Genomic DNA, 17,832 nt, shown 5'->3' with positions numbered 1-17,832 from the left:
AAAGAACCTGTAAAATTTTTAGAATTAAATGATAATTACTTATGAGACACAATGAAGGCAACCCTAAGGGGAAGATTCATTGGGCTAACTGTCTTTGTAAGAAAAATGGAGAGATCCCAAATTAATAACCTAGCTATCTGTCTAAAAGCACTGGTAAACCAAGAAGAATCCAGATGGAAAGAAATAATCAAGATCAGAGCAGAAATTTAATGAACAGGAAACTAAGAAAATTGATGAAAAGAAGAGTTGGTTCTTTGGGGAAAAAGAAAAGAAAATCACAATTGATAAACCTTTGGCCAATTTGATCAAATAATAAAAAAATAGAAGTCTCAAATTAACAAAATCAGAAATGAAAAGGGAACAGTCATAACAGACATCAATGAAATTGGGAGACTTCTCAGGATATACTTCAAAAACCTCTACTCTACAAAACTGGATAATGTGGAAGAAATTAATGAATTCCTAGATACATTCCATCTACCAAATTAAATTCAGAGCAGATTAATGTCCTAAACAAACCTATCACATCTATCAAGATTTAAAACAATTTTTCTCAAAGTGTTTCACATAATCAGAAACAAGGAATGCACCCCAACTCCTTTTATGAAGCTAGCATCACCCTAATACCAAAACCAGACATAGGTACAACAAGAGAACTACAGGCCTATACCCCTGATAAATTTAGATGCAAAGGTCCTGAACAAAATCCTCACAAACCAGATTCAACAACACATCAAAAGCATTATCCACCTTGATCAAGCAGGATTTATCCTATTGATGGTTCAACAGTCGGAAATTGGTCAACATAATACAATACATAAATACACTTAATCACAAAAACCACAATAGATGCAGAGAAGGCCTTTGAAAAATACAATACCACTTCATAATCAAAATGCTGGAGAGCATAGGCATGGAGGGTTTATACCTCAACACAATAAAGGCTATATATAAAGCTCCTAAAACACAAATAATTCTTAGTGGGGAAAGACTCAAAGAGATCACATTGAGATCCAGAACAAAACAGGAGTGCCCACTTTCACTACTGCTCTTCAACATAGTACTAGAAGTACTAGCCCAAGCAATAAGACAGGAGAAATAAAGAAAAGGATACCAACTGGAGAGGAAGAAGCCAAATTAGCCCTATTTGCAGATGACATGATCCTACACATAAGTGACCTAAAAGTCTCCACCTCAAAACTTCTAAAGGTGATAATTCCATCAATAAAATGGCAGGTTACAAAATCAACACACAAAAATCAGTAGCCTTTCTAAATGCAAAGGACAAATATACAGAGAAGGAAATTAGCAAGACTGTCCCATTTTAAATAGCTACAAAAAAATCATATATGTTGGATTAACACTAAACAAGGATGTGAAAGACATATATAATGAAAAGTTAAAAACATTCAAGAAAGAAATTGAGGAGGACACGAGAAGACGGAAAGACCTCCCATGCTCTTGAATTGGTAGAATTAATATTGTGAAAATGGCAATTCTACCAAAAGCAATATACAGATTTAATGCAATACCACTAAAAATTCCAGCATCATTCTTCACAGAGATAGAAAAAAATGATCTCAAAATTCATATGGAATGGCAGCAGGTCTCGGATATCCAGACATATCCTCAGCTAAAGAAACACCTCTGGAGACATCACCGTACCTGATCTAAAGCTATACTACAAGGCCATTAATAACAAAAACAACATGGTACTGGCATAAAAACAGACATATAGATCAATGGGACATAAATGAAGACCTGGCCCTTAGGTCAAATAACTATAGCTACTTGATCTTTGACAAATATGCCAATAACACACACTGGAGAAAAGATAGCATCTTTAACAAATGGTGCTGGACAAATTGGATAACCACATGCAGAAAAATGAAATAAGACTCACTCCTCTCACTATGCATAAAAATCAACTCCAGATGTATTACAGACCTCAATGTAAGACTGAAACTCTTCAAGTACTGGAATAAAAAATAGGAGGAACAATATAGGACTGGGGAAGGACTTCCTGAGCAATTGCCCAGGAAATTAAGCAATTACTCATGGTATCTGCTGTATATTGGAAGTAGAAAGCTCTATGAACAGCACAGATGGGGTCTAATTGGTTCAAGCCTGTGAATCTGTGGGTATCCTGGATGGCCTGGTACACAACAGCTTCTCAGTAAAAATTTATAATGAATGTATACAAGTGAACATTAAGACTGGGATACAGAGTTTCTAAAATATCCTGACACACTTTTGTTCTTGGGGCTGGTGGGGGACAGAGTAAAATAGCACTGTGTGGTAGCACTTAAGAATGCTATTTTGGGAGGAAAAAAAAAGATAAGCAAGCCAGGTATGGTGGTGACCACCTTTTATCCCAGCAGTTGGGAGGCAGAGGTAGGAGAAATGCTCTGAGTTAGAGGTTACCCTGAAACTACATAGTGAATTCAGGTCAGCCTGGGCTAGAGCAAGGCCCTGCCTTGAAAAAACAACAACAACAAAAAACAACAACAACAAAAGAATGTTGTTTGGGGACTGAGGAGATGGCTCAGTGGTTAAAGGTGCTTGCTTGAAAAATTTGCTGGCCTAGGGTTCAACTCTCCAGTACCCACATAAAGCCAGATGGAAGTGGTGCATGTATCTGTAATCCCACTGTGTCTACAACAATGGAGGTGGAGCCCGGAGAATCTGAAGCTCATAGGTCAGCTAGTCTGACAATCATCTGCAGTCTGGCAGTTTATTTGCTGTGGCAAGATAACCTGTCTCAAAGAAGGTGGAACACAGACACCTCAAAGTTGTCTTCTACTGACTTTCACATGTGAACCATGGCACATGCACTCACACACACAATAGATAAATTTTTAAAAAGTAGAGCAGTAGAGGTGATTTAGGGGTTAAGGAGCTTGCCTGTGAGGCCTAAGGACCCATGTTTGACTCTCTAAATCCCATGTTAGCCAGATGCACAAAGGTGAAGCAAGCACAAGGTCGCACATGTGCCTGGTGTGCGATTGCAGTGGCTGAGGCCTACCAATTCTCTTATCTCTCCTCTCAATCTCTCTCTCTCTCTCACTCGCTGTTTCAAAAAAATAGAATGCTATTTTGCAACAATGGACCCTGCAAGCTACACAGCTGGCTAGTCAGGCAAAATGTGCCAACTGGTACAATGTCTGCTATGGGGGAAACCACAACTGTTGTCTGACTGGTTTTGAGACCTGTTCTGCAGGACTGAATTCACATCTGATACTGAAAACCTAGTCCAAAGCCTAAGACTAGGCCAGCCCTGGGGCTGAGGGGTAGGGTTTAGTAGTACTGCTGTTTGGCTAAATGAATACATTATGCACACCAAGTTGCCCTCTAAATATTTATGTTTACTACATGACTTGTTAACAGGGTACATGCATTTGCATATATGCATGCATATACCATACACATACCATGTGTACATGTATGTACATGCCATGCCAGAGTAAATCTCCAGAGGTTGTATAGCCCTATCTGCTTCACATCTCTATTCGTAATATACCTCAAGTACCTGCTCAGGGAAACTTGTATCTGTCCTATAAGATGTTTGAAAGTAATAACTTTCCCTAAATATGGTAAGATTTACTTAGGAGGGGTGGTCTATATAACAAAAATTACAGCTACAAATAAAAAATCTTTTTGCTTTACCAGCTATGGAACTGCCAGGGCTTTTAGGGGTTTCATCTCATGGGATGACTTTACCCCTCACTCCACTGCAGAAAGGGCATCTCACTACTCACACTGCCTGCTCCTCCAGCTCCCCTCCAATGCGCTGGGACATGTTCTTCAGCACCCCAATGCTGCCAGAGACCAGCTCCAACTGCTCATCCTGCTGTTCCACGATCAACTGGTGCCAGAGACACGGAAATAAGCAATTAAAATCTATCTTACCTGGTTCCAAGCCCAGCATTCGAGCAGCTGCTAGTTTCTTTGCCAGCTTGGGACAATTCACATTCAGAAGCAAAGCCCAGAAATCAAAGGACCAGACCGTCGCCTCTGAGAACACACTGCTCAAAAGGCTGGATTGTCAAGCCACTGATACCTCCTGCTGATCCAACTTGTGAACAGTCAGCAGGGCTTGAAATCACCAAGAGATGTACTCTGTGTGGCTGATGTCCAATAAGGGAACAGACAATGGCCAAAAGCACACATGCAGATTACTGCTACGCCATGGGGGCGTTTAGGAAGATGAAGCCCACTGCCAAGGTCAAGGTCTCAGTCCACAGCATGCTGCCTGGGCTTTGATGCAGAAGAGCCTGGCTAATCTGTGGATACGGGAAAACTGAACACAGGCAGACTCTTCTTCTTCCTTCTCAGGAACAACCTAGAGAAGGCCCTATGACAGTGAGTTACCTCAGGGCAATACTGGCTGAGAAGAAAGTATTTCTCATTGTACTGCCCTCCTTCCCTCTCTATTAAAAACTTCTGATTGGTTATTGCATCATGAGCACATAGTTAAGCAGACATGCTACTGGAAACAGAACAAAAGAATACAACCTACACATACAAAAACACGGTATTTAAGAACTAAAGTTTCATTGGGCAGCTGACTTGCAAATCCTCAAGCTACAGCTTAAGAGCAATGACACAAGTTAGGCATGGTAATGCAGGAGGCTGAGATAGGATCACCATGTGTGCAAGTCTAGCCTAGGTTACCTAACAACCCCTTTCCTCAAATAAATTAAATCAAGTGTAATTCTTTTGAATGCTATGCTCTATCAAGGTTTGACAATCTTCACATTTGCAATCATTATACATTCGACACAGTCCAGCATCTAGTCTAACCTGCTAGTCATTTACGTAACACACCCATGGCCAGCAGAGGAACAGATGGGCAACCTGCCTGTCACCTCCCATCCCTGGCTGGCGATTCACAGGTACCTGCTGCTGTGCCTGCTGCTCCTCGATGAAATGAGAATTGGCTAACTGCAGATCTCGATCAAGGTGCCCATACTGACTGGTTGTTCCGGTGTTCCAGTTCTGGCTGCTACTGTCCCCTAGCAGCGCCTGTGAGAACAGGGATGACCAGAGTCAGGAGAAACAGATAGGAACGATCTCTGAACAAGTTAAACGAATCAGGGTGACAGAAAAAGAACATGTTTCTCCTAACACCTGGCCAGGCTCTGATGTGGCAGTACTGTTTGATGCTGGTGCAGAACCATCTGAGGAATACCAACTTAAAGCACTCTGTCTCTTAGAGTAGCTCTTCTGAGGACCCATGAAAGCTCACCCATGGGGTCCAGGAAAACCTGTTCTACAGATCTGCAGTCTGTTGCTGGTTTGAGGTTTTGGGGTAGGGGAGCAGAACACAGGAAGCCTCAGAATGATAACAAGGTAAATTACAGCCTCTCATATTCAGGAGGCACAGAGCTATCCACATATGTTCAAGTGAATGTTGGAATAAACCCTACCACCACTCACCCACCACCTTTCAGTGGACTGAACATTACTAGCACTCTGGAAGGTAATGGCGATTACTTGCCCAGGATGCTATGACCACAAGAAGCCCAACCTTGACAACTGGGCTTGCACTGACCCTGACATCAAGTTCTCCATTACTTCCAGAGGCCAGGTGAGAAGCTCCCAAGTATGATGCACAAATGACATTTGGGAATGTCTTCTTTATGTAAGAGACCAGGCAGGAATGTAAGAGCTCATCGTTTATAGCTGGTTTGGAGAGGGCCCCCGCTTTTCTGATTTGGCCAGGTCACTGCTCATGGCAGCCCTGCACCAAGATCCAGAAGTTGCTGGCAGTTAATGCTTTTTGCCTATATAGCTGCCCAAACTTTACAAGGTACCAGGATTTCATGTGGGTTTGTCGTCGTCGTCGTCGTCGTTTAAATTCCTGGCACTGGCAGTATTCAAAGCCTGACTAGCTACTTGGTTCACTGAAAGTCCCTCCAACAGCCCTATTCCAGTGACAATGAAATTACTCTCAGATGTGAATTCCATCTAGACCAGACTTCAAGGAGCTAGGTGTGGACAGACCTGGGACACTGAGAATCAATTTATTTGAAGAGTTCCTAAGACACTCAGCTCAGTTCTCGGAAGCTCCTCTTATGAGAGCTATTAGGGGCCAGAGCATCAGCCCAGTGGAGGCAGCTATAAGGACTTACATGATCATATGATACAGCAGACACAGGCCTGTTGTGAGTGGTATGGTCCTGATGCCTGTCAAGATTGAAAAGGTCTCATTCATGCTGATTCAAAACTCTCAGGACAGCCAGGCATGGTGGCACATGCCTTTAATCCCAGAACTTGGGAGGCAGAATTAGGAGGATCACAGAGAGTTTGAGGCCACCTTGATGTGACTACAAAGTGAATTCCAGGTCAGCCTGAGCTAAAGTGAGACCCTACCCCTGCAAAAACAAAAAGAAAGAATGAAACAAACAAACAAACAAAAAACCCTCTTAGGACCTCCATGGAAGACACTAAAGCCTTGTAACATTGTTTTCAGAATCAAATAAAGGGTACAATGTATCATCAGGCTACTGACAGAGAATGGAGCCCCGTGATAGACTTATATGCATCTCTATCACCAGGATCAACATTAGCTGGGGACAGAACATAAGTCTAGATTCTACTGTAGCTTAGCTTGACTCCTAGGAGTTTATTGTAATGGGAAAGATGACAGGGGCCCCAAGCATTCACAGAGGCAGTGCTGATGAGAAAGAAAGGAACATAGCACCTGATACTTGGCTCTAAGGCTGACTCTACCCACTTGAGTGTTTGGAGAACCCTGCCCTGCACTGAGAATCTGAATCTCTGACATTTCACTTGCGGCCTAAAACAAGCCTCCAAGTCATATTGAATAGGCAATGAATGCATCACTTTGGCTACCTCAATTACACTACCTAAAATACATGGAATATGCACTTTAGGAGTAACAAAGGACAAGTGTCCCCCCTTGCTGGCACACCTAGTTCAGGTGTAGTCATTTAACTTCCTATGTGTGCACATGCAAACAAGGGAGTTGAAAAGCAGCCACTGTAGTCAATCACTATCGTCTTTGAAGGGATAGAGACATATAGAATGGGCTAGCTCATGGTTTTTCCTTGCTATATTGTTCAAAAAAGACCCATAAGATATGCAATACCAACAACAAAACAGAAAACAAACAAAACCAAGCAAACATGAAAAAAATACTCAAAAAATAAAATGTAGGGTTAAAAACTAGGAAAGGCAAGATGGGTGGCATTTTGAAGTTTTATAATATTCTATCACATTTTTTTTTCCTTTTAGGTTTTGCAAGGTAGGGTCTCACTCTGGCCCTGGCTAACCTGGAATTTCCTCACTATGTAGTTTCAGGGTGTCTCGAACTCATGGCAATCCTTCTACCTCTGCCTCCCAAGGCCTGGGGTTAAAGGTGTGCACCACCACGCCCCACTCATCTATCACATCTTTCTTGTTCCTTAGTAAAACATGTATCCACAGAATAAGAAAAAACAGTTGTTAATAAAAATCATCTAACAGGGTCTGGAAAGACTGCTTAGTGGTTAAGGTGCTTGCCTACAAAGCCAAAGGACCCAGGTTCAATTCCCCAGGACCCATAAAAGCCAGATGCACAATGCAGCACATGCACCTGGAAGTCATTTGTAGTGACTGGAGGCCGTGTCATGCCCATTCTCTCCTCTCTCTATGTCAAGTAAATAAAATATTTTTAAAATCATCTAAAAGTTTAGCAACTGACAGGGTCCATTCTATGCCACCAAGAGAATCTGAACCAAATCTAAATTAAACTCAACTCTAAGTGCTAGGTGATGGATGGTTGGACCCTTTTTAGGGATTGTATTATAAAGAAGCTTCTTTCATAACAAAAGTGAGCCTATTTATTAAAATATGTTAAACAGCTGGGCATGGTGACTTATGTCTGAAATTACAACACTTAAGAGGCTAAGGAAGGAAGATTCTAAGTTTAGGCCAGCCTACGCTACCTAGTAAGTTCAAGGTTAACCAGAGCTACATAAGATCCTATCTCAAAACAACCAAAACATACCCCCCCCCAAAGAAAATCAACAAGAAAAACTTAAAATGAGATTCAATTTGAAATATGTTAAGGTTCCTCAAATGCCTACATCAAATTGTCTGTATGTAATCTAGGCTGGTTTGAACTTGCAGCAACCTTCCTACCTCGGCCTCTGGAGTAGTGAGAGTAAGGGCATGCCCTATCACATCTGGGTATCAGAATTCAATCATTCTATGTCTGGTAATTCTAAGTGCAGGCAAGGTAGTAACTACTAGAAACTGAGAGAGAGAGAGATATCATGTCACACTCCCTCTCCATCCTAAAGGGGTCTAGCAAAGGAAAGACAAAAAGCACAGTCATTTGACACCTGGTACACACAAGGTGGTGAGTGTTCCAATGAGGGTGAGCAGAAGGTGCTGTGGAGTCCAGATAGGAAGGAGGAAGGGGAGGGAGTGGTTAGGTTAAGGGTCTGCCAAAGGCCCATGTGGTAGACATTTGGTCCCCACAATATGGCACTATTTGGAGATAGGAAAATGTTTAAGAAGCGGGGAGTCATGAGAGTTCTGTGAACCGGCCCTGAGGTGAATGGCTTTGTGCTGCTGCCATGATGTGCTGCCTTGGCCCACAGCCAACACTGGGCTAACCAACCTGTATGGAGCCCTCCAACTGTGAGCCAAAATAAGCTTGTCCCTAGTAGCTGATTATCTCAGGCACTTGTTAGAGCAACCAGTAACAGTACAGAAACTAACAAGACTTTCACAAAACCTTCCACCGCCATCAGTCTGGAGCCAGCATAGGTGTTGCTCTTGATCACAAGACGGGCAGTATTTTTAAATTCCTCACCTGTCTGTTTTTCCTTTCTGCCAATGCCTGCACAGAGGAGGTTGACATTTGATCCTTCATGTCCTAATGAGACAGAGGACAGAGCAAAAAACAAGTGAAAAATATATCCTTAAAAAAAACCCTTAAGAAAAGCATATCTAGTATTTCACACACTAACATAATACACATAATTTACTCCTTTATTTTTAAATAAGAAGACAACATACTTTCACTTTTATTTCCAGTCACAAAAATAAGGGAAATAGAAAATATTTTTCCCCTTAAAAACAGGAAGCCTATCCTAAATTTAAATAAAAATAAGAAGGCAACTAACATTTACTAGGTACTTAGTGCATCTGGGTCAGAATTGGTGCTTTCATTGGCCTTTCCCAATAACCAAACTGGTATTACCTCCATTTTCAGCTTGAGGGGACCAACTCTCAAAAGACTGCAATACTAGTCCGTAAATGGCACCGAAGGGAACACACAAAAGCATGGGTTTCACAAATACATGTATCAAGAACTCTTTCATATTCACTTACTTCTGAGTTGCATTCGCACAAAGTACAGATGATTTCTAACATTGGTGAATGTCTAGTGTCATCAAAATTAATCTTGTATGGAGGGCTGGAAACAAGTTTCTGCCATTAAAACACTTGCCCTACAAGCATGAGGACTTGACTCAGATCCCAGCACCCACACAATGTTGGGTGCGGTGGCATACTCCTGTCATTCAAGCACTCAGGAGGTAGAGACAAGCAGGGCCTTTGGTGAGCTGACTTAGCTTGAGAAATTTAATCACTGAGTTCTGGGTTCACTGAGAGACTCTGTCTCAATAAGGTGGAAAGCAACAGAAGACACTCCATGTTAACTGCTGGCCTCCACATGCATGTGCACACAGGTACAACCACACATATGCACACAAACAAAAATTGTTTTAAAATCTTGTAAGAAAAAAATTAACTGATATGGTACTTAATTTGAAACAAAATACCTTATTAAATATGAACCATTTTGCTTGTCGTTTAACCAACACTAAGCAATATAAAATGATCTAAAGTATTATGACTAAAATACAATTTTCTTTTTTATTTAAAATCAAGACTGTCAAGATACTTTGTAATTTTATGTTGGAAAACAGGTCTATTTTTATAGATGCAAATGTTAAGGCTTTCAACTTTTAGAAACTTCCTTTTAGATTCATTCCCATGAGTGCTAGGTAGAATAGTGTCATGGCTTTAAAATTCCTAAGCACTTTGTCTCAGCTTTTGAGGCACTTAGTCATTCACTCAGCAAGTACTTAGTGATGTCTAATGTGAAAAGCACACAGCACAGTGGATGGTTTAGAAGCATTCCCTTGGGGTTCACATGCTGACTGACCTGATTCAGATAGCCACAGGGCTATTAAAAATGCAGTTCTCTGGCCCCAGCCCAATCCACCATGTTAGACTCTTTATGGCACACTTTAACAGGTCCCTCTGCTAAGTATTAAGACTGAAACTTGAGAACCTTTGGTATACACAAATTCCAGAAACTACAAAGCAAGGTGGTTACGACAGTATATATCATGGACTGCAGGATTCCCTTTGTATTTATTAACTGAATTAGAGTTTAAGATACTTTCATTCAATCTAACAATTACATTTATTTAAAAGATACATTAACAACTTAGAAAGCAATATGTGAAATGTTCACAAGTAGGAATAACTCATACTTTAAAAATGTATTTCATAATAGTCTTTCTTTGAACAAAAATGCCAGGGCTAGAGAGAGCTCAGTGGTTATGAGCACGTCCTCATCAAGCACGACATCCTGAGGCCTGAGAAACTGCTCAAGTTTGATCCCCAAGATTCACAAAAACAGCTCAGTGTGGCCACATGGATGTGTAACCCCAGTCCCACTGGAGAGAAGAGAACTGAAAATTGCTGGAGCTCACAGGCAAAAAAAAAAAAAAAAAAAGTAAGCTTCAGGATCAGTAAGAAATTCTGGCTTAAAAACCAAAAGCAACCCACCTGCTGAAATAGCAATGGAGCAGGATACCTGACATTCCACTCTGGCCACTGAGGGGAATTAAGAAGCGACACTACTTCCATACAATGGATGGATGGCAAGAAGACCAACTCTTTGAAAATAAATTTTATTTGTAACATCCACTGTTATGACCCTTTAATCCCACTAATAGCTGTTTTAAAGAAATAATAGAAAATATATACCCATACAGATGGGCACATGGCATTCTGCTGTGTTACTGATAATGTAAAAGAAAAATAGAGGGGGTAGAGATAGCTCAAGATGTTTGACTTGCAAGATGAAGACCTGAGATAGATCCCCAGGACCTACCTCTTCTACACTGCTGGTGGGAATGCAATCTGGTCCAGCCATTGTGGAAATCAGTGTGGAGGTTCCTAAAACAGTAAAGATTGATCTACCATATGACCCAGCTATAGCACTCCTAGGCATATATCCAAAGGACTCATCTCATTTCCTTAGAAGTATGTGCTCAATCATGTTTATTGCTGCTCAATTTATAATAGCTGGGAAATGGAACCAGCCTAGATGTCCCTCAACTGATGAGTGGATAATGAAGATGTGGCACATTTATACAATGGAGTTCTACTCAGTGGTAAAGAAAAATGAAGTTATGAAATTTGCATAAAAATGGATGGACCTGGAAAGCATTATACTAAGTGAGGTAACCCAGGCCCAGAAAGCCAAGCGCCACATGTTCTCTCTCATATGTGGATCCTAGCTACAGATGATTGGACTTCTGCGTTAGAATGAAAATACTTAGTAGCAGAGGCCAGTAAGGTAAAAAGGAGACATAAAGGGAAGAGAAAGGAAGGGAGGAGGGTACTTAATAGGTTGATATTGTACATATGTAAGTACAATGATTGTGATGGTGAGGTAATATGATGGAGAATGGAATTTCAAAGGGAAAGTGTGTGGGGGGGGAGGGAGGGAATTACCATGGGATATTTTTTTATAATCATGGAAAATGCTAATAAAAATTTAAAAAAAAACACAAAAAACAGCACTGGGGAAGCACAGACAGAGATTCCAGGCTTGCTCATCAGCCAGTCTAGCCTAGTGAGGTGAGCTGCAGGCCAGTGAAAGAACCTGCCTCAGTAAAGGTGGAAGGACCAGAACAACCCGAAGTTCTGTGGCCTCTACATACAAGGGCACACATGTGCATGCACACTTGCACATACACACCTGCACACACAAACATGCATGTGCACACATGAGAATAAGCGTTAAAAAAATAGAAACAAGCTCCATATCTAGGAAAGAAGGTCTGCCTACAGTAAACCTATACAATTGTAGCATTCTGTCCTACACACTACACTCATGAAGAGAGTTCAAAAAACAAGATGACACACCAATGATCAAGCATGGAAAGATGCATTAATTCACCAACAATCGAAGTGCAACTAAGATATTTTCTGATTAGATGAGGAAAGACGAAAAATATTAAAACTTAAGAGTTGGTGAAAGTATTAAGATATAATGTGATGCTCTTCTGTAGAAGTCTTTTGCAGCTACTTTGAAAATGTTAATCAATATTTAAAATGAGTATCTGGGGCTGGAGAGATGGCTTAGCCATTAAGGTGCTAGCCTGCAAAGCCTAAGGACCCATGTTCTATTCTCCAGATGCTACGATAACCAACACACAAAGGTGAGGCAAGTGCAAGGTCGCACATGCCCACTAGGTGGTGCCAGCATCTGGAGTTCAATTTTAGTGGCTGAGGCCCTGACACACCAATTCTCTTTCTCTGAAATAAAATTTTAAAAGCTTAAAATGAATATCTTATCTACTCAAACAAGTATCTAGGTTATTCTCAGAGATAGTTACTGAAGTATGGTTTTCAACTGCTAAAAAATGAACTATAAATAAGATAGATAAAATATCTACTAGAAGGACAATAATTAATCATAAAAAGCTAAGACAGAGGAGAGGTTGAGAGTATCAAGGCCCTGGATTCAAGACTTAACATTTTTATTTATTTACTTATTTATTTATTTGAGACACACACACACAGAGGCAGAAGGAGAGAGAGAATGGGCACTCCAGGGCCTCTAGTCACTGCAAATGAACTCCAGATGCATGAGCCAACATGTGCATCTGGCTTATGTGGGAACTGCAGAATCGAACCTGGGTCCTTAGGCTTCTCAGGCATGTACTTTAACTGCTAAGCCATCTCTCTAGCCCCTTAACATTACTTTTTAAAATAGCTGTGCTAGGTGGGGTAGTTGTCTAATTTCTATTTCTATACATTTGTGACTGCATCTTATAGGGTCACTGTGGTAATTAACAGAATTAATACATTAACTGTGATTAACAGTGCCCAACAACATTGTGTCTGCTCAATTAAACATTATCATCATACAGTGGGTATACAACCACATAAAGTATATTCTAAATCTACCCCTTTCTAATATAAAGTTACAGCCAACTATAGTTATGGAGTATTTCAAATGGGGTCAGTACAAGTTAGAAACTGAATTCATTTTTTAAAAATTTTATTTATTTATTTGAGAGAGGGAGAGAAAAAGGCAGATATGCATCTTATGTAGATCCTGGGGAATGGAACCTGGGTTTTTGGCTTTTCAGGCAAGCTCCTTAACCACTAAGCCATCTTTCCAGCCCAGAATTCATTTTATTTTAACTAATGGAAACAATTTTCAAATATATTTGAATTGGGTTTGTAAGTCTGCTTTCAGTGGTAAATTTTATAAATTAAAATATATATTATTTCCAATTAAAACTTTACATCTGAATTAAGAATTTGCTTAAGTGTATAATACAAGCCAGATTAGAATTTTTCCTACAAAAAATTAAACCTCTAATATTTCTTATACTGATTTCATGTTCAAATCTTTTGGACATACTATTACATAGAATATCAAGTTTGCTTGTTTCTTATTTTTTAATGTGGCAACTAAAAAAAACATGACATTACAGTTTTGTTGCACAATGCTGCTCTACAGCAATCCAATGTGCCTATAACTGATGGAGCTGATGGAGGACCATATCCAACACACACAAGAAGAGAGGAAGGGAGAAAGAGATTTCATGACATAGCTCAGGTTGGCCTTGAACTCATAATCCTCCTGCCCCTAACCTCCTAGTTACTGAGGTAGCAGTCATGTACCACTAGGTGCAAATTGCAATAGACTTCTACCTACTGCATTAAACCTAATACATTGTGTATGCTAGGTAAACTCTTGTCCACTGAGCTACATCTCCAACCCATAATATATTTTTTCATAGAAAAATTACAGCATGTCATATCATTTTTGTAAGAGTTTTGCATATTTCAATATTCATAAAATGGCCTGAAAATTGCTATTTCTAAGAAAGAAATTACAGAATGGAGGGGCATTTTCACTTTTCAAACAGAATTATTTGCATTTAAAAAATAGTAAGTACAGATTATTTTTAATTAAAAAACTAAATAAAAATACATTTGACTGAATAACAGCAGGAATTCAAATATGTAAAAAACCCCAACTGTTATGCATTAAGAGGAAAATACAATAAAGTAGTGTTGGGTATTACTTTTGCATTTTAGGCTTGCTTCCCTCTTGTAGAACTATTCTAATTTTCTTTAATGAACTTGCAATACTTTAATGAAATACATATTTTCAAAGTCCAGATTAAAAAAAAATTTGTTGTTACTTATTATGAAAGAGAGGGGGGGAGGGAATGAACATGGACGTGCCAGGGCTTCCAGCCACTGCAAACAAACTCTAGATGCATGTGCCATCTTGTGCAACTGGCTCACGTGGCTACTGGGGAATTGAACCTGGGTTCTTAGGCTTTGTAGGCAAGCGCATTAACCACTAAGCCATAACTCCAGCCCTTAAATCCCAGATTTTTTTTTTAAATTAAAAATTTTTATTAACATTTTCCATGATTATAAAATATATCCCATGGTAATTCCCACCCTCCCCACCCCCACACTTTCCCATTTGAAATTCCATTCTCCATCATATTACCTCCCCATTACAATCATTGTAATTACATATATACAATATCAACCTATTAAGTATCCTCCTCCCTTCCTTTCTCTACCCTTTATGTCTCCTTTTTAACTTACTGGCCTCTGCTACTAAGTATTTTCATTCTCACGCAGAAGCCCAATCATCTGTAGCTAGGATCCACATATGAGAGAGAACATGTGGCGCTTGGCTTTCTGGGCCTGGGTTACCTCACTTAGTATAATACTTTCCAGGTCCATCCATTTTTCTGCAAATTTCATAACTTCATTTTTTTTTTACCGCTGAGTAGAACTCCATTGTATAAATGTGCCACATCTTCATTATCCACTCATCAGTTGAGGGACATCTAGGCTGGTTCCATTTCCCAGCTATTATAAATTGAGCAGCAATAAACATGGTTGAGCATATACTTCTGAGGAAATGAGATGAGTCCTTTGGATATATGCCTAGGAGTGCTATAGCTGGGTCATATGGTAGATCAATCTTTAGCTGTTTTAGGAACCTCCACACTGTTTTCCACAATGGCTGGACCAGATTGCATTCCCACCAGCAGTGTAGAAGGGTTCCTCTTTCTCCACATCCCTGCCAACATTTATGATCATTTGTTTTCATGATGGTGGCCAATCTGACAGGAGTGAGATAGAATCTCAATGTAGTTTTAATCTGCATTTCCCTGATGACTAGTGACATAGAACATTTTTTTAGATGCTTATATGCCATTCGTATTTCTTGCTTTGAGAACTCTCTATTTAGCTCCATAGCCCATTTTTTGATTGGCTTGTTTGACTCCTTATTATTTAACTTTTTGAGTTCTTTGTATATCCTCCCATTCATAAATCCCAGATTTTAAAGTTCCTTTTTAATAAAAACATGTGGAGTGTGTGTGTGTGTGCCCTGGTGGGTAAATTCTTTAACAGTACTGTAGTGGGGTTTCTGTCCACAGTCACTACGGATGTCACTGGGTAAGATGGCATTTTATCTCTGTAGGTTAAAGTTACCAAACACCATACAATAGATGACCTTCACACTGGATGTGGAATTTTAAGCTATTTAAACAGTTTTAAACATTTTGTAACAATTTACCATGCCAAAAACATAATCACGCATCCTCTCCCAAACACAGGAAGCTCAGAACCAGCAGTCAAGAAGCAGTTAGTCCTAATAAGCAATGGCTCATCTGCTAAAAGAACAGCAAACGTCCTGCTTCTATTCCATAGTGCCTTCTACAAGCCGACTGAAGATACGTCTATCCCAGCGCTGCCTTCTCACAGGTCCCTCTCATCTCAACATCATTTGTACACAATCAACATCTTACCCTTTCTGATCACTCAAAGCCATTTTCTATCTTGATTTAAAACTGACAGTCAACAATTCTCAGGTTGGAACAGATTGGATTGTTTGGGGGAGGGTACTGGTATAGTTTTGATTCTTTAAAAAGTGAAAATAAAGTCAGGGTCTTTTAGGATCATTTCCTTGATGACACTGAGATCCAGGGAGGCTGAATGGCCTGTCAAGATGAAAATGCATTAATGTGGCAGCTTAGCCTGTTTAGCCTTGCGTTTCTGGACCTCTGATTCACTGCACTCCTGCCATACGCTGCTGATCTAAATATACTGTACTACTAAAGAAACCCAAAGTGACTTATGGGATATAGTTCCAAATCAAAAATATCATGTGTGAAGCCTTTGATATACAGGTGACTCCATAAATGTAAAAACGATTACCTCAACCATATAATGCTGGGCTTGCCTAGAATGCATAAAGACCTAGGTCTGCCTTCCAGCACCATGCCAAAGGGAGGACGGAGAGCTACTTAAACAAAAAATAAAAAATGTTTATTTATGCAATAAAAACTACCATCAAAACTTAATTTAGGGGTTGGAGATATGGCTTAGCAGTTAAGGCATTTGCTTGCAAAGCCAAAGGAACCCAGTTCACATCTCCAGGACCCACATAAACTAGATGCACAAGGAGGCACATACATCTGGAGTTCGTTTGCAATGGCTGAAGGCCCTGGTGTGCCAATTCTCTCCTCTCTGCCTCTTTCTCTGTATCAAATAAATAAAATATATCTTAAAAAATTAAATTAAAAAATTTGAAACTTAATTTTAAAAATAACCTTAAAAGATGCTCTGAAAAACATACACAAACCTCTTTAAACAAGGGATGCTTACTAAGTTCATGGCCAGTGAACACTATGTCACTCAGGACGAGTGCTAGGGCTGGAGCTCAGTGGTAGAGTGCTCACCTAGCATGCACAAGCATGGCAAAAAAGGAAGTACACAGGAGAAAATATATTTCTTCAGGTGGAATCAAAAGAGAAAGAGATAATCCCAGCACTCAGGAGGCAGAGGTAGGAGGACTGTCATGAGTTGGAGGCTACCCTGAGACTACACAGTGAATTCCAGGTGAGCCTGAGCTAGAGTGAGACCCTATGTCGAAAAAGACAAAAAGAAAAAAGAAAAAAAGAGACAGCCAGGCATGGTGGTGCACGCCTTTAATCCCAGCACTTGGAAGGCAGAGGTAGGAGGATCTCTGTGAGTTTGAGGACACCTTGAGACTACAGAGTGAATTCCAGGTCAGCCAGGGCTGCTAGAGACAGACCCTACCTCAAAAAACCCAGAGAGAGGGGCTGGAGAGATGGCTTAGTGGTTAAGTGCTGGCCTGTGAAGCCTAAGGACCCCAGTTCGAGGCTTGATTACCCAGGACCCACCTAAGCCAGATGCACAAGTGGTGCACGCGTTGGGAGTTCATTTGCAGTGGCTGGAGGCCCTGGTGCACCTGTTTTCTCTCTCTCTCTCTATCTATCTGCCTCTTTCTCTCTCTGTCTGTTACTCTCAAATAAATAAATAAAAATGAACAACAACAACAAAAACCAGAGAGAGGGGGTGGGTGCGGGCGGGGGCACGACACTTCTTGGTTCAGAGTCCTCTGGCTAAGAAGGCACAACTGGCAGACTTACAAATAATGTAGATCAAAATTTTAGAGCAATATTAAATGGAAGCCTACTGGTAATTGCAACA

General features: G+C 40.3%; 1 protein-coding gene across 1 annotated transcript in view; it reads right to left on the bottom strand.

Moving 5' to 3' along the window:
- The window catches only part of Stx6 (syntaxin 6), a 64,313-nt gene that overhangs the window by 18,899 nt on the left and 27,582 nt on the right, over positions 1 to 17,832 (bottom strand). Inside the window, exons 4-6 of the mRNA XM_004658736.2 lie at positions 8,828 to 8,890; positions 4,900 to 5,025; positions 3,759 to 3,865 (exon numbers count right to left, since the gene is read on the bottom strand). Coding sequence (XP_004658793.1) covers positions 3,759 to 3,865; positions 4,900 to 5,025; positions 8,828 to 8,890 — 296 coding nt within the window. The remainder of the gene's footprint in view (positions 1 to 3,758; positions 3,866 to 4,899; positions 5,026 to 8,827; positions 8,891 to 17,832) is intronic.

The sequence above is a fragment of the Jaculus jaculus genome, chromosome 1 (assembly GCF_020740685.1).
Source record: "Jaculus jaculus isolate mJacJac1 chromosome 1, mJacJac1.mat.Y.cur, whole genome shotgun sequence".
Lineage (NCBI taxonomy): Eukaryota > Metazoa > Chordata > Mammalia > Rodentia > Dipodidae > Jaculus > Jaculus jaculus.
Note: the sequence above shows the minus strand (reverse complement) of the source record. Positions and strands in the feature narration are given on the sequence as shown.